Below are 20,737 nucleotides of genomic sequence, written 5' to 3' on the forward strand. Positions count from 1 at the left end.
TCTCTCTCTCTCTCTCTCTCTCTCTCTCAATTTCTCCCATTCTGGGAGTATAGGTTGATTTCCAAGACAGTTTCTCTGTGTAGCCCTGGCTGCCCTGGAACTCACTCTGTAGACAAGGCTGCCCTCAAACTTGGAGAGATCCGTCTGCCTCTGCCTCCTGAGTGATCAGATATAGGTTTGTGCCACAGCTCCATCTCTGTGCTTCTTCTCAGCAGCTTCTGAGTTCATCCACCTAACTCCTGAAGATCAGGGCCGAGTGTGTGTGTGTGTGCATGTGTGTGTGTGTGATACATATGTTCATAACTTTTCATATGTCTGAAGTATTTTGCAATTAGAAAACTGTTGAGCACAGATAGCCACAGAAGCAGGAAGAAAATAAGGGGAGTGGAGAATTAGGAAGGCTTCACAGAAGGGAGTGGGGTGGGCGATAATGTGACGGGGGGTGGTGGTGGTGGTTATGGTTTAGGTTGTACTCCCATCCCTCTAGTTCTCTTGAGAAGTGACTTCTAGGGACAGGGAGATGTTTCAGCAGAGGAAGATGCTTCCTGTCAGGCTTGATGACCTGAGTTTGATCCCCAGAACCCACAGGCTAAAAGGAGAGAACGGTCTCCTGAGAGTCCCCTGACCTCTCATGTGTGCTCACACTAAATAGATTAATTTTAAAAATCAACAGAAACTGTTGGGGTTGTTTGTTTGTTTTTAAAGAAGAGCGTTCCATGCTGGGCATTGGTGGTGCACACCTTTAATTTCAGCACTCAGGAGGGAGAGGTAGGCTGACTGAGGCCAGCCTGGTCTTTGGAGTGAGTTCCAGGACAGCCAGGGAGGGCTACATAGTGATATGTAGCCAGAGCTACATACATACCTAAAAAAGAAAAAAAAATGATAAAAGATCCCTAACTTTTTTTCTATTAATTTATTCTCTTATATATTACATCCCAACTGCAATCTCCCTCTTCACCTCCTCCCTCCCCATGCACTCCCCTGTTTCTCTTCAGAGAAGGGCAGGCCTCCTGGGGATATCAACCAAATATGGTATAACAACTTGCAATAAGATTAGGCACCTCCCCTCATATTAAGGCTGGACAAGACAACCCAGCAGGAGGACAGGGATTCTTCTCCCTTGTTGGCCAGCCTTCTCTTGTACATGTGTATACACGTGTGCCCACATTCGAGCACATACACACATACACACATACCTCTGAACAGATGCATATGCACGTGCATACACCACACACAACAAAACACTAATATCCCTCCTACACACAGGAGTTCCAGGTACTAATTGGCTTCCCATTAATTAGTCTCATTGTCAGCACTAAGTATCTCTTTCCCCGGGGGAGCATTCCTTCCTTAACTGAAAGGTGGAGGCAGCTGCGGCCCCAAAGCTGGGCCAGGGGAGAGATCGGGCTGTTTCACATAGAGCCTTCTAGTTCTTAGTCTTGCAGTGTTTCTTTGTAGATAGGGTCTTGCTGTGTAGGCCAGCAATCTACAGTTGCAGTAACCTTGCCTCTGCAACATGCCCAGCTAGGACAGGGTCTATGTACCTCAGCCTGGCCTCTAATTCACTATCCTTCAGTCTCCTACCCCAACTTCCTTTAAGACAGGGATTGCAGCCGGGCGGTGGTGGCGCACGCCTTTAATCCCAGCACTTGGGAGGCAGAGGCAGGTGGATTTCTGAGTTCGAGGCCAGCCTGGTCTACAGAGTGAGTTCCAGGACAGCCAGGGCTACAGAGAAACCCTGTCTTGAAAAACCAAAAAAAAAAAAAAAGACAGGGATTGCAGGAGTGAACAAGCACACATTTGGTCCAGGGGTCTTGATGAAAGGCCAACCATGGCATTGCGGAGGGAAAGCAAGGTTGCAGAGCAAGCAAAGGAGAACCAGCTCCCACCAGTCTTGCTTCTTCCTCTTTCCACCCCAGGGATTACAATGGCCTTGTGAGGTGAAGGTGGCCATTTATCCCATCCCTGAAATGTTGATTTGTTTATTAACTATCTTTAATAGTTAATAAATAGGCTGGGCGCGGTGGCACACGCCTGTAGTCCCCAGCTACTCGGGAGGCTGTGAATCTGGCATTAGGAAACTTATTGAGTATATACCAAGTGCCTCTCTAGTATTTAATTCATTTTAGACAGAATCTCACAGGTTGTTTTGAAATTCACTATGTAGACCAGGCTGGCCCTCAACTTGCTATGATCCTCTGGCCTTTGCCTTCCAAGTACTGGGATTACAAGTGTGCACCACTACACCTGGATTTTTTTTTAAGATTTATTTATTATATGTAAATACACTGTAGCTGTCTTCCAACATGAGAAGAGGGCATCAGATCTCATTATGGATGGTTGTGAGCCACCATGTGGTTGCTGGGATTTGAACTCAGGACCTTTGTAAGAGCAGACAGTGCACTTAACCACTAAGGCATCTCTCCAACTCCTACACCTGGATTTTTGTTTGTTTCTTAAGACAAGGCTTCATATAGCACAGGCTGGCCTGGATCTCACTCTGTAGTCCAGTCTGGCCTTGTACTTTTGGGGAATCGTCTTGCCTCAGCTTTCAGAGTATTGGAGTTAGCAGGTTGAAACACTGCACCAAGGAGATCTCCTCACAGTGGTAGTCCTCTGTGCACCATAGCCCCCCTGCATGCATACAAATGCATGTAACGAAAATATTGTAAAATAACATGCATAGAGAGGTGATTCCAACATGTCAGGCAAAGCAAAGGCCAATGAGAGTGGCTATGGCTGGTGTCTCAGCTGGATTTCTACTTTGTAATAAAAACACCACGACCAAAAGCAACATGGAGAGGAAAGGGTTTATCTCAGCTTGCAATGCTCAGGTCAGACTCCCTCACTGAAGGAAGTCAGGGCAGAAACCTGGAAGCAGGAACTGAAGCAGAGGCCATAGAAGATTGCTGCTCACTCACTGGCTTGCTGTACCTGCTTTCTTACACAATCCAGGACCACATGCTCGGGGTGGCCCCACCTCTAGTGGGCTGGGACCTCCCACATCAATTACCAGTCATGAGAATGCTTCACCGGCTTACCCACAGGCCAACCTGGTGATGGTGTTTTCTCAGTTGAGGTTCCCTCTTCTCAAATGGCTCTAGCTTGTGTTAAGTTGACATAAAAGTAGCCAGCACAGCTGGAAGTTGGAGAATACTCCAGGGAAAAGAAAAGTGCAGACAGGCAGTGATGGCTTAAGCCTTTAATCCCAGCACTTGGGAGGCAGAGGCAGGCAGATTTCTGAGTTCAAAGCCAGCCTGGTCTACAGAGTGAGTTCCAAGACAGACAGAGCTGTACAGAGAAACCCTGTCTCGAAAAACAAAAGCAAAAAACAAACAAACAAAAAGTGCAAAGACAGGTAAGAGATGTTGAGTTCTGGGAGCTTCAGGTAGAATATATTTCAGGACATCTGGAGCAAGTTTAAGTATGGTTTATTAAAACATAAGACCAGAAAAGGAAAAATATATATAAAGATATAAGACCAGAGGAACAGGCAGAATTTTGAAAGTCTTTGATATCACTACCCACAGGCAGCGGGAATCATCAGTGTTTTTACTCATTTCAGATTTTTTTTTTCTAGTCACTACATAGCCCAGGCTAATAGAAAATGTAATCCTCCTGCCTCAGCTTCCTGAATGGTGGGGTTCAGAAAACTATTTTAAACAAGATAATGATACCAGACTTAAGTTTTAGAAAAAAATCACTTCTAGATAGGAAGAATTTACTTGAGGGTGCCAGAAAGAGAGGCCATGTGGGAAGGCCAAATGGGGATTGTGGTTTGCTTATTAGGGGCAAGGTAAACGAGTCAGGAGAGTACCCAGAGCAAGTCTGATTGTGCACTCAAATATGCCAAGAAGTCTCCAGATAATTCAAACTTACCTAAGCAATGTTTATGTTAATTTTCAGAGGGAGTATTAGTGTTGGAAGAGCTCTTCAAACACTCAGAACCTTCTCCCCTCGACTTCTAGAGAAAGAAAAGCCCAGAGGCAAATTAATTTGCTCAGGGTCACCCAACACATTAGTCAGTGGCAGAACATGTCTGTCTATAGTTACAGAGAATCACCCATCCTCTAGTGAGACTAACCGGCTGGAGGTGCTGTGTCGACATGAGTAGATCTAAGGAACTGGAATAAAATTGGAAGGGATTGGATACAGTTTCTCCCTCTTCTGCTTTGCCACTAGCAACTCCAACCATAGTTCTTTCCTGCAGAACACTGTGCTTAGAGAAGCAGATACAGACGTGAGCAGTACGAGTGCCTATCTGCTCTCAATATCCCCACTCCAGCCTAGAAAGGGAATAAAGGGCAGACAGTACCCCGTCCTTCCTCCCACGTGGTTTCTCCAGCCAAGTTCTCACGGAGAGGCCCCTCCCTCAGCGGCTCCACTGTTACCATGGCAATTGGGTGGGTGGACAGCCCGTCCTATCTAGAGGCCAGCAGCCCTCGCGTGGGGAGTTACCATAACAACCCCCCTAGTAATAGAGGGGGTTGGGGCCCGCCTCCCTTCCCCCGCAAATAGAGAGGTGGGTGGTTTGATTGGCAGCTGGGCACACGAAAGAGGGAAAGGGAAGGAAAGGAGTCAAATAAAGATCAACGAAGGAACTAGAGGAGAGGAGGCAACAGTAATAAAAGAAGGAAGGAAGGGAAGGTGTGTGCGCACGCGTACCAGCAGGTGGGCGCTCTCCTTCCCCGCCCGGCTCTAGCGAGGCTCGGTCGGCGCGCGCCCTCCGCCCGCTCTCCTGCGCCTGCGCGCAGGTGTTGGCGTCCCGCGGGAGGGGGCGCCCGGCGCGTTCGCGTCACGGTCCGCTCCGCGCGTGCGCAGGGCAGCCGGCGGCTCGGGTTGCAGGCGCGCGGGTGAGAGCGCCTGTCAGCCGCTGGGTCGGTCCTCCCGCTGGCCCTCCCCCTCCCCGGCCTTCGGGGCAGGCGCGGTGGAGCCCGCCCCTCGGGTCCCCCGATGGGGGAGAAGCGGCGACGGCGGCAGCGGAGTGAGCGAGCCGGAGCGTGAGTGGCCCCGCGGCGGCCATGGGCGACCCAGCCCCCGCCCGTAGCCTGGACGACATCGACCTGTCTGCCCTGCGGGTGAGCACCGCCCCCAGCCTCGCCCCCGCGACCCCTGCCCCTATCCCGAGCTCGCGCCGCCGGGGCATTCGCCCTCTGGAGAGCCTGGGAACCAGTTCGGTCCCCACCCTGTGTTGCCCTCCCCCACACTTGCGTGCCATCCCTACCTTGCTGCTGGGATCCGAGTCCCCTCTTTTATAGGCGTTTGAGGGTCACCTCTGGTGTCCCTAAACACAGCCCTGCATCACCTTGTGCCCCCACCCCACCCCCTCTCGGCCCTCATGTCTGCTTCCACCACCTCCTCCGGCTCCTGGAATTTTGACTTTGCAACTGCTTCAGCCTCCCCCTCATCCCTCGTTTTCTTCCTCGCCTACCCCTGAATTGTAAGTTGGGCGGCATTTCACCTCCTCACTCCACCCCACACACCTCCTACGTCTACATCCCACGTTCACTTTCTCTATCCCTTTTCTCGGGTTTCAAGTGCAGCTTTTCAGACCCAGGTATTTCCGGTCTCGGGGTCCCTGAATATTACATTACTAACTCTGCAGCCGCGTGGGGCTGGGAGGACAGACAAGTGCACAGCGGAAGGAAGGGAAGCCTGGATTTCCTCGGAAACTCGGGCCGGAAGACGATGTTTACATATATGTACAAGAGCGTGCGCACACACACACACACAGAATACATGCTGTCTGTGGTCAGTAGGGAGGGCTTTGGGGAAACTAGTGGGAGTGGAGGCAAAGGAGAGGTGGAGGGAGGGGCTCATTAGAGAAGCGGTTAAGAGGAAACAACTGTGTCAGGAATGCTTTCAGATAACCCATTTATTGTTCCACGTGGGGGCACTTTCTCTCCTCTCTCCTTCCGGAATTTTCAATTCAACATTTGTAAGTTTTTCTCTAGCGGGCAGCTTTGTCTTAAGGGCAACATAGAAATTTCAAGGTGAACCCTTCCAGACTGTCTCCCAGGTGGTGTTTTGATTCCGTGCCCTGCAAGCTTTCCCAACCGGCGTAGGTGTAGATAAAGCAGGATTTCCCCACCTCATGCTTACCTTCTCAGAAGGCCTCTCTGTACACATTTTCTTCTGGCTTTTAAATTAGCCAGGGAAAAGGCAGCCACCCCACAAGTGCCCCGGATATGACTGGAGGGGAGAGAGAATTGAAGAGAGCAGAGTCATGTTGTTAATTGGGTTTCTCTAGGTGACACAGTTTTTTTTTTTTCCCTCCCTTGCCATTCAGGTCATACTTTGTTTGGTGCAACGTTGGGTTATGAGATCTGACTTGCTGGAGATAAGTTTCTGGAGAATAAGACTGAGTATTGGATCTCCCTCTCCTTTCCTCCCCTCCCCCCGCCCCCTTTTTTCTCAATGCGTTTGTGTGCCTGTGCTTTGACAGGGAAGGCTTTAGGAGAGCAGCTTAGTCAGTGTTTAAACTGGGATACTCAAATCCACTGGGATGTAAGATGGAAAACCAGGCTTTGAGTAAAGTTTTAATATGCTTGGATTTGGAATGCAATTGCAGATTGAAGTTGTTGATTAACTCTAGCTTCAGGCTGTCTAGATGCAGTGACCATAAAGAAACACTGTTACACAGTGGATAGGTGCAGACCTTGACCTTCGACGTTTTTACCTCTGGTCCTCTGCTTATCTTTTCTTTTGGTTTCTCTGGTAACTTTATCTGGGCCCCCAACTTGGGGCAGTTCTGCAGTTTCTATTTGACCTTGGACATAGTACTTCCCTTCTGGACTTCCCTCCCTGAAGTAAGTTAGCCTCCTTCCAAGCTTACTCCTCCTGGGTTTTCTCTCCTTCCCTTCAAGAGAACTGGGTGACCTGTTCCTTGTACTTCTGTCTGTCCTGCCCTCTGCCTCTGAAGAAAACAACCCATGTCTCTCCCTCTGGTACTCCAGGACCTGAGGAAGAGCTATACTTTCTTGAAATGGGGTTGGAAAGGCTGCTCTCTCCTTGCTGGCTTCTCTCTCAATTGCCAGTCCGGTCCAACACACCTGTGAGAACTGCTTGTGGCTCTGTCAAGCAGCTGGTCCAGTCACACTTTGTTCTTCTGCTCCTGTTTTCTAGATAGGAATGGAACCATTGGGAGAATTAACCAAGTGTGCAAGCCTGGTGTCGGTAGTTGGGTTAGGGTGAGGGAAGAGCATCCTTACGGTTGAGTAGCTAGCCTCTACGAGCCTCAGATGTCTGTCTCCTCCTGTTTCAAGATAAAGCTTGGTTTTCCTCTGATGGTGAGAGTACGATGAGAGTAATAGCCTAATATTAGAGGAAGATTGAGTTTCACTAATCTCTTAGTAAGGAGGCCAGAAGGACCTGCTACTTTGTTACCACACCACCCCTGGCTTCTTGGGCTGTCTGTAAGGTGGTGTTGTGTCCGTATGGTGGTGTAGTGTCATGGGGTAGGAGCATGAGTCTGGAGTATTTTTCTGAATTGAAGTCCTAGCTTCCTTACCTCCTGTAAGACACAGACCTTGGCTCTCTGTCCTTCCTTTCCTTCCTTCAGACTCTGCACTCTAACTCCCCTAAGCTCCGTTTTCTTGCCTGGGTGGTGGAAATGGCAGTAGCATTAGACATAGTTACTGAAGTTAAATGAAATGATGATTCCTAGCATAGAGTGACCGTATTGCCAGTCAGAGAAGCCTCCTAGGAGAACTCTAATAAATAACATTCTCTCCCTGTTTTATGTTTCTGTAAAATTCTTTTTTTTCCCATACTTATTATCACTAATTGACATAGATCTATTTCTATCAATCTTAACTAAACTGTGGATTAAGGCTGGAGGTATAACTCGGTAGTAATTGTCTGCTTAACATGGGTGACACACACTAGGATTTTCAGTGCTACAAAAATAAAAGCATACTGTAAACTAGAATTCTGACTGTCCTGATCCTTCTGTGTCCTTGTGTCTAAACCCTTTTATGTAGTAGGACTGAGATATTTGCTAGGTAAGTGCATGCTGTAACAACTGGAAGCTGTTAGTGTAATGCTTGCTTAAAGTAATAAATGCTAGACCATGGGGCCATCACTCAGTGGTTAAGAGCACTGACTGCTCTTCAGGGGTCCTGAGTTCAACTCCCAGCAACCACATGGTGTCTCACAACCATCTATAAAGGGATCCAACGTCCTCTTCTGGTGTGTCTGCAGCTACAGTGTACTCATATACATAAAATAAATACATCTTTAAAAAAGAAAGAAAGAAAGAAATGCTAGACCTGGCCAGAGGAGATGGCTCAGTGGGTAAAGGCAGTTACTACCAAGTCTGATAACAACCTGAGCTTGATCCTCACTCAGAACCCACCTGGTAGAAGAAGAAAGTGGGTTGTCCTCTGACTTCTACACATGTGCCAGGCTGCATGTATGCATGAGGTCATATATATAAACACACAGAGGTATACACATATACATGCAAATAAATGTAAATAAATATGCTAGGTGTTGTATCACACACTTTTAACTCTAGAAGAAAAGTAGGTGGGGTCTTTGAGTTACAGGACAGCCTGGTCTACATAATAGAGAAACCCTGCCTTAAAAAAACAAAGTAAAAGTTCAACGGCATCCTGGAATACATGAGAACCTGTCTCAAAAGCAAGGACAGAGAGAGTCTTTTTTGAGATGCTTTGGAATCAGACCTAGCCTTGTGATGAAGCAGACCTCTGGCTGCTTCTGATCAAGCAATGGCTAAAATAAAGTTTGTATTATCCTAGAGAAAACTGAGGCCTCTAGTATGAAGTCATCTTTGCCTGTGTCCAAACTTGGTTGTATTCCAGAAGAGTCTTCTGATTTGGAACTGTTGGCTTCTCACAGAGGATAAAGCATGAGCAAAAGCAGCTGGGAGGTGGGGAGCAGACCCCAGGCTCACCTCTTCCCTTTGACGTTACTGCTTTTGGTTGACCCACTTCATAAATCAAACAGTTTCTTTTTACTGTCCAGCAGCTCCAAGTTTTAGACTGCAGTGTCTCTGCAGCTATGGAGACAGGGAATGAGGCTGCATTGAAGTAATGCCATGGCACACCTTCAAGGGACTTGTTACTAGGTGGTAGTTGCTGACAGGTGTTTTTTTCTCAAATGATTTTGAACATTTTGTGTGTCTCAAAATGATAATGTGTTCTTTGAGGATGCCGTTCCTCCTCTGTCTGCTGCTGTAGGCCATCACCACTAGAAAGCTGCGGCGGGCATATGTCTAGGCCACTGCTGCTGTGTGCTGAGATGCTAGCTGTCCACGTGTTGATGACAGATGTCCTAGGCAGAGGAATGGGAGGACTGACCTCCTGCAGCAGCAGTGAGGGCAATCAGTGACTTTCCTCCCTAAGAATGAGAGAAGATGGGGGAGATTTGAAAGCTGTGACATTTGAGGTGATGTAAAATGCTGCTTTGGTAAAATGATGGAAGGATGATGGGAGAGACTGTGGCTGGAACTGGGTGTTCAGCCATTATCCAGACAGGAGAAATATCACTACCCTTCATGTTGTAGAATAGAGCAAATTGCCATAGCTTAGCAACACATGAAGGAACAGTTCTTTGGGAAATTGAGGTGTGCATATGCGAGTGCGTGTTCATGTTCGTGTGTGGGTGCACATAACCTGTGGAAGCTAGGGAATGCTGGATGTCTTTTTTCACTCTCCACCATAGACCCATGACACAGTCTCACTGACCCAGAGACTCTGTTTTGGGCTAAGCTGGCTGCTCATTGAGCTCCTGGTATCTATCTACCTGTTTTATCTCCTCCCCTCAATGTTGAGGTTACAGGCACACACAGCTATGCCTAACTTTTTGAGTGGTTGCTGGGGTTGCTTATACCGAGTGCTGTTACCTGCTAAGTTGTCTCTGTAGTGGCCAAAAGTGAGAGTTTAAGAATGAAAACATGGCCAGGCGGTGGTAGCGCACGCCTTTAATCCCAGCGCTTGGGAGGCAGAGGCAGGAGGATTTCTGAGTTCTAGGCCAGCCTGATCTACAGAGTGAGTTCCAGGACAGTCAGGGCTACTAAGAGAAACCCTGTCTCAAAAAGACCAAAAAAAAAAAAAAAAAAAAAAAAAAAAAAAAAAAAAGAATGAAAACAACTGGAAGTGGGGTGAGTGGTTCAGTCAATGAGGTGTCTGCTGTACAAGCATGAGGACCTGACTTTGGATCTATAGCACCCATGTAAAAGCCAGGTATGGTGTTACATATCTGTAACTCCAGACTGGGGCTGAGGCAGATGGATCCCTGGAGTCCATTGGCCAATTAGCCTAGCCAAGTAAATGAGGTGGAGAACCATCAAAAAAAGAAGATACTGTTGACTTTTGCCCCACCTCAATTGCATGTGCACCCATATGCACATGTATGCACATGAGTGTATATGTAACTCTGTACCCCCCCCCATAACAGGAAGGAGGGTCAGCAAGACATTGAACTGGTCTCACTCTCTCCCCAAGAGCTCATGATGATGCTGTATAAGATGCAGTTTCCCCGTCGAGATACAAACCGTGCCTAAGACAGAATAAATAAGACTGGGCTACTTAGAACACTTCGTCACTTAGGGGAAAGGATGGCAGGAAGTGTTTAACTTCTGTTGACGAGCTTGCAGTTTGGTTTAGGTCTGTAAACAAGGAATGCAGTAACCTGTCCACCCAGTCACATTACAAGCAAGCATCCTGAGCCTGGAGAGTATCTCAGAAGCCATCTGAGTCTACCTGCAGAATTCTTCTGTCTCCAGAGTCCTATCAAAGCTGTGGGCGCTGACCTTTCCTTCATCAGCTGTCACTGAGCATTGTGTTGCTGTTGATATCCAGGTCTAGACCCTATGGAAAGGATGTGATATTATTGAAAATGGTACCAAACTTCCGAGCCAGTACTCTGTGAGCATCCGCTTAAGAAATGCCTTTGCAAACTCAGACTTTAGAAGTCCTACCCCTTCTCCTGCTAGCAGCCTTCAGATGAAGATGTAGAGCTCTTGGCAGCTCCGGCACAATGCCTGCCTGGATGCTGCCATGCTCCTGCCTTGATCATAATGGATTGACCCTCTGAACCTGGGTGGTGGTGGTGACCGGTGTGCATGGAGTGCTTGTAAAGATCAGAAGACAGCTGCAGAAAATGAAGGAATCCTTAGATGAAGTTATGGATTACTTTGTTAACAACACGCCTCTCAACTGGCTGGTAGGTCAGTTTTTATCATCAGTCTACTGAGGTGGACAAGGCCAGCCTGAAGGTCCAGCAGTCTTGGCTCAAAGCTCAGTAAACCTGTCCTTGTCACCAGTGCATGATGTTGCTGGCCAGGTGACACCTTTTGCTGTATTGAAATTAACCTGATAAATGGTTTTACATTAGAGAAGCAAGCCAGTAAGGAACATCTCTCCATGGCCTCTGCGTCAGCTCCTGCTTCCTGACCTGCTTGAGTTCCAGTCCTGACTTCCTCTGGTGATCAACAGCAATGTGGAAATATGCTGAATAAACCCTTTCCTCCCCAATTTGCTTCTTGGTCATGATATTTGTGCAGCAATAGAAACCCTGACTAAGACAAATTGGTCTTAGTTATATTGCTCAGGCTGACCTCAAACTCCTGGACTCAATGGTCCCAAGTGGTTGGTAGTACAGGCAAATACCACTGTGCCCTCCTAGGCTGTCTTGGTCTGTTTGTTTTTATGTTTTTATGTGTATGAGTGTTTTGCCTGCATGTATGTCTGTGTACCTTATGTGTGTTTGGTGCCTGCAACATCCAGAAAAGGATATAGGAATTCCTCGGAACAGGAGTTACAGTTGTTAGCCACCATGTGGGTGCTAGGATCTGAACCTGGGTCCTCTGGATAAGCAGCCAGTGCTCTTAACCTCCGAGTCATCTTGAGCCTTCGGGTTAGTGTTTCCTCAGTATCTTAGAGCTTTCAAACTTAGGCATTCTTCTAATACTGATTGTTATGAGTTTATACTCATTCTCTGTTGTGCTGTGGTTAGTGAGTAGCCAATCATCTTGAAATTAATTTTCAGCCCCACACTCCCTCAGCACCCACCATATAACAGTTTATGCCAGTAATCCTTTAGGCTCCTCCCAACCCCCCATTGAAAAATAGAGCAGAAAGTGACTAAGTTAATGAATGGACTTTAAAAAAAAAATCTGTGCGTGTATGAATGTGTACGTGCATGTGGGTTCCATGGTGTGTGTGTGTGTGTGGTTAGAAATCAGGACAACTGTGGGTGTGGGTCCTCGCATTCCAACTTATTTGTGGCATTCTTTTGTTCACTACTACATAGGCCAGGCTAGCTGGTCTGCAAGCTTCCAGAGGTTCTCCTGTCTCTGCCTCTCACCTTGCCGTAGGATTACTGTACCTGGATTTACATAGGTTCTGGTGGTTTGAACTTGGTTCTATGCCTGTGTGTTAAGTGCTTTACCCACTGAGCCATCTTCCCACTCCTAATTGGCTTTTTTGTTGTTGGTTTTTGCTATTTCCACTCTGTTACAGAGGTGGACTCAAACTCTGGTGATCCTTATGCCTTAGTTTCCCAAGTGCTGGGATTACAGTTGGACTGCACAAGTTTTGTTTTTCTTGTCACTATTCCCTGACAATATGATACAGCAACTGTCCTATAGCATTTATATTTATATTAGGTATTAAAAATGATCTAGAGCTGGGCAGTGGTGGCGCACACCTTTAATCCCAGCACTTGGGAGGCAGAGGCAGACAGATTTCTGAGTTCAAGGCCAGCCTGGTCTACAGAGTGAGTTCCAGGATAGCCAGGGCTACACAGGGAAACCCTGTCTTGAAAAACCAAAAAGAAAAAAAAAAGATGATCTAGAGATTTAAAGTCTGTAGGAGAATGTGTAGGTTCTGTGATGAAGCTGGGTGTGGGGGTGCACACCTTTAGTCCCAGATTGAGGGAGGCAGAAGCAGGTGGGTGTCTGTGTTGAGTCCAGCCTGGTCTAAAAAGTGAGTGCTAGGACAGCCAGAGATACATAATGAGATCTTGTCTTGGGTGTGTTTGTGTTGGGGGGGGGGGTGCCTGGTGAAATGAAATGTTTTAGTAGATAAAACCACTTACTGCCAAGCCTGATGACTCAGGTCAGTCTCTGAGACCTACATGGTGGGAGTAGAGGACCATCTCCCCCAAATTGTTCTCTCACCTCCACATATGCACACATATACATATAAATACATAAGTGTGATAAAAAAAATTTGATTTTTTTTTTTCAAGATAAGATTTCTCTGTGGAGCTCTGGCTGTTCTTGCCTCTGCCTCCTCAGTGCTGGGGTTAAAGGTATGCTCCACTACTGCCAGCCAATAAATGTGATTTTAGGGGTGTAGGAGGTAAAAAGAGAGCTGCAATATCAGTATGGTGGCAAATACCTGTAACCCCAGAATTTGGCAGGGAAGATCAGGAGTTCAAGGCTAGCCTGGGTACATGAGGTCTTATCTCAACAAAAGAACAAAGAAAGACCTGTGGTGAATCTCTGCTAGACTGCTTGCTTAGCATGTTTAAGGCTTTAGATTCAATCTCTGAAACCAACTCCACTCCCTCGAAAAACCTAGTGTTTGCTTTGTTTCTGTTTGAAACTAGAGTCTGGTTATTTAGCTGAGGTTAGCCTTGGAACTGCTATATATATAGCCAGGCTGGTCACAAACTTGAAATTCTCCTGCCTCTGCCTCCCAAGTGCTGGGTAGGTTTATGCCTCTACGCCAACCTTTTGTATTATTTTTCTGACTTGAATTGTTTTGAGACAGGGTCTTACTTTGTCTTCTGGCTGGCCTAGAGCTCTCAGCATGTAAATCAGGTTCCCTGTCTTCCTACCTTAACCCCCTGAGTACTGGGATCACAGATGAGAGTCACAACACCTGGCTTGTTTTCACGAGAAAAAAACGTTTGGTTGGTTGATTGAGAGGCATAAGCCAAGCTGGCATTGCTTTAAGAGAAATAAAAGGCAATAAATAGAAATGAAGCCACAGATAGAATTAGTGGCTAAAAATGAGAGTGCTGATCAACAGGTGTGAGTCATGAATCTGAGGTGTTGAAAACTCCAGATTTCACTTTGGTCCACAAGAACTTAGTCTGAAGTTCTATGGGGAAAATGTTTTATAAAATAGTGGATTGCTTGTGGGTAGGGCACAGGACTATAACCCTCATGTATTTATTTGGGGGAGGGTTCCTGAGTCTTGGGTCTGTGGACTCAAGTGCGTTTGTAACAGGTGAGTGTCCTGCTCTGGGAGCTGGGTGGTTAGTCTGAGCAGTGGCTTAGGTGAGCGAGTCTCTCATAAGAACAATCCCACTCTGCCTTGACTTAGCTCTTAGTCTGTGAGAAGCAGGATTCTCCCTCTAACATTAGACAGATTCTGTGTATAAATAGACAGAGACTCTCATTTACATTGTGTGCACGTAAAGGATGAGTGGGGTGTGTTGGGGAGTGTTAGTGATTTTTGAATGCTTGAAAGGAAAGAGGGTTGGGGCAGCCACAGTCTTGGGCTTCTTGGAGGAGCCAGACTCCAGAACCAGCTTGAATGTCAGGTGGATGGAGGGTGTTAGATGGTAGGATGGGCTGTGAGGAGTTTGGTGGGAAGGAGTCTGAGAGGCTTGAATGAGGTGAGTGGAGGAAGTAGGACATTTGAGAAAAGTGAGGGTGGCTGGGAAGAGAGACCCTCCACAGAGGAGGCAGTTCAGACCTCTTACTACAGTCAGTCAGGGCCCCACAGCAGGATACCACACAGGCCAGCGCTGACAGGTAAATGGCACATTCCTGTAGCCTGGGAATCCCAGCCAGCATTCAAGGCTCATTGCGTGCATGTGTCACTGAATGCATTTGCTTGTCTCTGGTACCTCTGCTTCTTCTGTAGGGCCTTATAATAGTTGGCCTCCTGAGGGAGTGTGGAACATTTCTCACACCCATTTCTATCAGGACTTTGGAGTGTGGGATTTGCAGGGGGGTGGGGACTGTATATTTATTGCTCCTGGACCCACAAGGAGTTTTCCATGGACAGCAATTCTTACACAGAGAGATTGAGGCTCAGAAGGACTGAGTGAAGAAAATTCCATCTTCTTTGAGACCTACCACAAAACCTTTGTTTTTTTTCCATGAAGCCTTTGTCACAGTACCAGCCCTTAGATGGTTATCTTATCTGCTCCTCATAGACCATATGGCTTAATTTGATTGCATATTACTGTAGATCAAATAATTTGTTAGTCATGTTTCCTACAACTTTCTTATACATGGGGATCATGATTCATATTTCCTATTGATCTATAGCTGCCTATAAAGATGCTGAGTACAAGCTGGGGCTTCAGTAATTATTCACTTGGCTGCAGACAGGGCTCTTGACTGGTTCTTTCCTACTGGTTTAGTTCCTGAGCCATAACGAATGGTTAGAATATGGTGGGCCCAGGGGATATAGAGCAGTACAAGTTAGTGCTTAGTGCTTCACAGCTGAGTGGCACTGCCCTCCAGGGTATGTTTGGAAATGTTGAGGAGGGAGTTTTAACTGTCACTGTATCTTGGGAACACTAAAAGCACTTAGTTTGTGGGGAGCAGGGAGATCGGCCACCCACCCTACAGTCTTGCAGGCATTGTATTGAAGAATTATTTTTCCACTTTCGGTTGTTTCTAAAACCTTTGTGAGTTTGTTGTGGATATTAGAGAGGCCAGGGAAGGACAAGTTAGGTTTCTTCTGTAGGTAGGACGAGTTCTTGCCTCCTGCTTACCTCTTTCTGGGAAGAGATTTTGCACACGGCACATATCTCTCAGACTAAGAGCTTTTCTGCTAGTACACTTCTGAAGGCTAAATAGGTGGGCTCTGTGCCAGATGTATGGACAGGTCCTATGTTCTCTTCACTACCTGCCTGTTCTTTCAAGACTCATTTGGAAGACAGTGGTGGAAACCTGCAGAACTTGGACTTCAATTCTCAGTAACTTAATGAAGAGCCTTCAAGAAAACTACTGAATAGGGTACCGCAAGAACAGAAGTAGGTGTGTGCAGACAGAGAGAGAGACAGAGGTCAGGATATTTGTTTCTTCTCTCAGCCTGTTCATCTTCTGCTTGTCCCTCAAAGGTAGTAGAAGAATGAGTCTCATCCAGATGAAACCCCAATAAACCGAGAGGTGTGCCTGCTCTTGCCCTGTCAGTTCTCGTGCTAGCCTTCCTCCTCCTCCCCACACTGTACAGGGGTGTATGAGACGGCACAAGGCACCTTGCCATACATAGTGTATGGGGCTTCAGGAGCCACGGCTGTGTGGCAGAACTTGTCAGGCACTTGTCCTTGTTTAGCTGAGGTCCAGAGAAACTGGCAGAGTTCCCCCCAACCTTCACAAGTGTGTGGGCACTGTTTTGGGACATACGGCAAAGCAGAGCTGGACGCACAGGAGCATGTGCACCAGAGCCTGATTTTCTGGCCCTCGAATCCTCTCTCATAAGCCCTTTTCCTGCTTTTCTTTAGTTCAGAACAAAGAATGCTTTGATACGACTCATTTGTATTTTAATGTGTTCATTTCAGAAGGGGGTTTGGGAGCTGGAGCAAGGAGCACTTACTGTGCAGTAAGTTCTGTCCTTGTGTGATCTCAGTTTCCCTCACAGTAGCCCTTTGAGGTGGACGATGAGCCAGGTTTTCAACAAGAGAAACGAAGAGAAGCTACTTGGAAGTTCAGTAACCCATCTGAGATCTGAGACTGGGTAGTCAGCGAGCTGCTGGACCTGGATTCAGTCTCAGATCTGTCTACTGTAGAATCAGAGCTTCTGTTAAGTGCCTTCAGGTGGAGGCAGGGAGTATGGGGATGGGCATTGAGGGAAGGGCAGGAAAGCAGTGTGTGGCCAGCACCTTACTCTGTTTTCTGCTTGTTTCAGTTGTAAATGTGTAAAATTTCTCTGACCTGTGGCAAATGGATTTTGTAGGTTTACCCAGGACTTGTAAAGTCCTTACTGGCTTTTAGAGTATGGCTCATTTAAAGGGTTAGAGACAGCCAGTGTGAAAAATGGTTTCTACCCTCCAAAAGTGCATGGTTCAGATCTCTAGGTCTGTTCCTTTAAAAAAAAAAAAAGATTTATTTTTATTTTACATTTATGAACTACAATAACCGTGTATATGAGTGTTTGCCTGCATGCTCCGGCGTAATACACTGTAGCTGTCTTCAGACGCACCAGAAGAGGATGTCAGATCTCATTACAGGTGGTTGTGAGCCACCATGTGGTTGCTGGGATCCGAGCTCAGGACCTTCGGAAGAGCAGTCAGTGCTCTTACCCGCTGAGCCATCTTGCCAGCTCCAGGGTTGGAGATTTTGAAACTGGAATTACAGGTGGTTCTGAGCTTCTGTGTGGATGCTAGAAATTAAATCTGGGTCCTCTACTAGAGCAGCAAGTATTCTTAATTTTTGTGCAGCCAGGTGAGGTGAACTGTTTCAGAGTCACTGATGGCTTGGAATATTGACCTTGCAGGCTCTGATGTGCAGACAGGTCTCTGCAAGGGCGTCTAGGCATCATAAGAGGATTGGGTGGGCAGTAAGATGAGAAGTGGTTTCCGTATTCAGCACCACATATCTTGCAGGAATTCCTGGCTTTGTTGTTGTTCTTATATCTGTTACCAGGCTTTTACTTCATTTCATCTTATACTTTGAAGGGTATGGGATAGAGCAGTGCTTCTCAACTTTCCTAGTGCTGCGACTCTTTAATACAGTTCCTCATGGTATGGTGACACCCAACCATAAAATTATTTTCATTGCTACTTTATAACTGTACTTTTGCTACTGTTATGACTCATAATGTAAATGTCTGTTTTCTGATGATGTTAGGTGACCCCTGGGAAAGTGTCAGCCCCAAAGGAGTCTCAGTCCACAGGCTGAGAACCACTGTGTGGGGCTGGAGAGATGGCTCAGAGGTCAGGAGCACTGGCTGCTCCTCCAGAGGTCCTGAGTTCAATTCCCAGCACTACATGGTGGCTCACAACCATCTGTAATGGGATCTGATGCCCTCTTCTGGTGTGTTTGAAGACAGTGATAATGTAGTCACATATATAAAATAAATAAATCTTAAAAAAAAAAGAACCATTGCCTTAGAGGAAGTCGGGAAGAAGACTGTTGAAAGGGTGAAAGATGATAAAAGTTAGCAGCTGCCCCTGGAACAATTTAGAATGAAGTCGTGTTCACACTGGTGGGAGTTCACACCAGTGGACAGACCCAAAGCAAGGCCCAGAAATAGTTTGCATACCTTAAAATGAAGCCCTGCCAACCTAACTTCCCCTTGTCTGTGCCTTCTAACACTTTATTCTTTGATCATCTGTGGACCTGGGAAGATGAGAGAGAAGTTAGGTAGGCTTGGTATTCAAGTGAGCCAGCAAGAATGGAAGAAGCTGCTGCTTAGTGCTGACCCCTTGTGAGGTCAAGAGCCAGGCAGTAGAAGCCTGTGGGTCATATTTTGGAGATAGTAAGGAGCGCGGTGGTTAGGATGGTGCCCCTGAATTCTCGTCAGAAGCCTATACCAGTCGTGAGCTTGGTTCCCATGGTTCTGGTTCCTGTGTGCCTGTCCAGGAGCTCTCTCTCCAATGCTCTGGAAGGAAGTCACAGAGGCTGCATGCACACAGCCTGTTATTAGTTGAGGCTGGTTGCTGTTCTTGGATGGAGGTTACCCAAACCTGCTGTACAAAGTTTGAGTAAAGAAATGTTCTATTTCTTTTCTGAGAACCTGTCTTCCGTGGGAGTTACTCTGTAGTCTGGTATGCCGTTGCCATCACCGTGCCTAATGAAAGTGAAGAGGGACCTTGCTGCTTATGTCTAAAGCAGAACACCCTGACAACCTTACACTTTAGAGGGTGGCAGCAGAGGCCCAAGACTCTAGAGTTAGAGCTCATTTCTGGTTTTTTGAGGGTTTTTTTTTTGTTGTTGTTGTTGTTGTTTTGTTTTGTTTTGTTTTTCCGAGACAGGGTTTCTCTGTATAGCCCTGACTGTCCTGGAACTCACTCTGTAGACCAGGCTGGCCTCGAACTCAGAAATCCGCCTGCCTCTGCCTCCCAAGTGCTGGGATTAAAGACGTGCACCACCACTACCTGGCTAGAGCTCATTTCTGATACTCAAGTGCTGAGCAACTTTGTTGGTTTGTCAAGTCCCTGGCCTATTTGAAGTGTTTGTGTGTGCTGGTCATTCTGGCGTCGTTGGTGTAGTCTGCTTAGCAGGTTAACGGTGAGCATTTTGCTACTGCCCAGATCCCCTACCCTGGTTTCATGACCTACTTGAATAAAACTGATGTCTCGAGAATTCCCAGCTGGAGGCCTGTTCATACACCTTTCGGTAGCTGCTTTAGAACATGATCCGTGGGATGGGTGTGGTGCCAGGAGACCTGGGTCTCATTCTAACTCTAGCATAAGTCTCTACTGGACTGGTTTCCTCACCTACAAAATGAGGTGGGTAGGAATTCAGTGGCTTTCAGTCTGAGACTCATTCAAAACCACCTGTGCATAGCCAGGCCCTGCCCAGGGAGTGATTCACTATACTCAGGGTGGGGCCCTGGTATCTTGGTTTCTTGCCCAGAACCGTGGAAACAGACTTGAGACCCAGAATACTTTCCTGTCTTCCCTAACTCTGAGCTCTGAGTTCATATTGTAAGGCGTTTTGTTTGTTTGTTTTTAGATAGGGTCGAACTGGGTCTATGACCTTGCACTCAGGGAAGTCCACCTGCCTCTGCTTCCCAAATGCTGTGACTAAAGGTGTAAGCACTACATTTGGCTGTACCACTGATTTAGACTTACAAATCAGCCAGATGGGGATTTAGTGTTCTTTGATGGAGGAAAAACACCTCTGTGTGTTAAGCCAGGCAAAGGAGGAGTTGAAAAAAACCAATATGATCTTGGAGAGGCTTGGGGAGATCTCGGGCAGAGATGAGGTTGGAGTGCGGGCATGAGATAGAGCATCCATGCTTGAGACACAGGGTAAAAGGAAGGTGACCTTTGGGACATTGATACCCAAAGACTATCCAGACTGGTGCTGCTAAGGGAAGGAGTAGTCAGAACCAAGTGAGGATTGATTTTAGAAGACAGAATTTTCACTTGGGTTTAGAGGATTGGGAATAGGGGCTGGAATAGGTGCAGCCCTTCTTTTTTCACACAGGACTTGACAACAGGCTTGGATTTTAAACCCTGCTAATCACCATGTGATCTTTGGCAAACACCCAGCACTCCACACCTAATTTTTTATCCTTTGTAAAATGAGGATAACAAACCCAATATAATAGGCCTGTTGAGAGTGTTAAATGAAAGTGCATAGCCTGGTAAATGTTTATTAGATATGGGGTAGTTGTGAAGCCCCTTCTCCTGTGAAAGACAGGGAATCTCGGAGAATTCAGTTAACATTCTCTCCTGACTTAGTTTTATTTAAGAAGGAGAAAGCAGCCAGTCAATTGATTTCATGATGACTCACAGCCCAAGGTGTGGCCTGGAATTGTAGAGCTTGGTCCCTGGCTCCCAGTTCCCTTGTCCTGGAGCTCTCCAGCAGCTCCTCAAAGTCTTCCAGTGTCCCTGAGAGAAGGAATGACTTCAAGCTTATCCAAACATGAAACTCCTGTTTGACTTGCCCCTGAGTCAGGGTTCCCAGCAATCCCCAGGCAGTCTCTGTCCCTGCCTGCTTTTGTGAAAACTGTGGGCCCACCCAGAGCAAGTACTCAGCCAGAGGGGACAGTCTGCTGGGGGTACACTTGAGATGTGAGAGGCAGGGCTTCTGTATAAATACGCAAGAGCTTTCTGTAACATAAAC

At 46.9% G+C, this 20,737-nt stretch overlaps 1 protein-coding gene and 1 long non-coding RNA gene across 12 annotated transcripts in view; one reads left to right on the forward strand and one right to left on the reverse strand.

Annotated features, from left to right (window-relative positions):
• The window catches only part of LOC116079041, a 6,800-nt gene extending 1,938 nt beyond the window's left edge, over positions 1-4,862 (reverse strand). The window contains exons 1-3 of one of the 2 annotated variants that reach the window (XR_004113727.1): positions 4,666-4,862; positions 4,085-4,214; positions 3,880-3,964 (exon numbers count right to left, since the gene is read on the reverse strand). This is a non-coding gene — a long non-coding RNA (uncharacterized LOC116079041). Of the gene's footprint in view, positions 1-3,879; positions 3,965-4,084; positions 4,287-4,665 lie in introns of both variants that reach the window. The other variant, XR_004113726.1, reaches the window with a different exon arrangement.
• Positions 4,790-20,737, forward strand: part of Mink1 (misshapen like kinase 1) — a 54,349-nt gene continuing 38,401 nt past the window's right edge. For 5 of the 10 annotated variants that reach the window (XM_031354645.1, XM_031354638.1, XM_031354640.1 and 2 more), the window contains exon 1: positions 4,791-5,078. Coding sequence is in view for 9 of the 10 variants with exons in the window: in XM_031354638.1 (XP_031210498.1) it covers positions 5,022-5,078 (57 nt within the window). In the remaining variant the exon portion in view is untranslated. Of the gene's footprint in view, positions 5,079-20,737 lie in introns of all 10 variants that reach the window. The other 5 variants (XM_031354646.1, XM_031354647.1, XM_031354642.1 and 2 more) reach the window with 3 other exon arrangements.

This window comes from Mastomys coucha, unplaced genomic scaffold (genome assembly GCF_008632895.1).
Source record: "Mastomys coucha isolate ucsf_1 unplaced genomic scaffold, UCSF_Mcou_1 pScaffold5, whole genome shotgun sequence".
Classification (NCBI taxonomy): domain Eukaryota; kingdom Metazoa; phylum Chordata; class Mammalia; order Rodentia; family Muridae; genus Mastomys; species Mastomys coucha.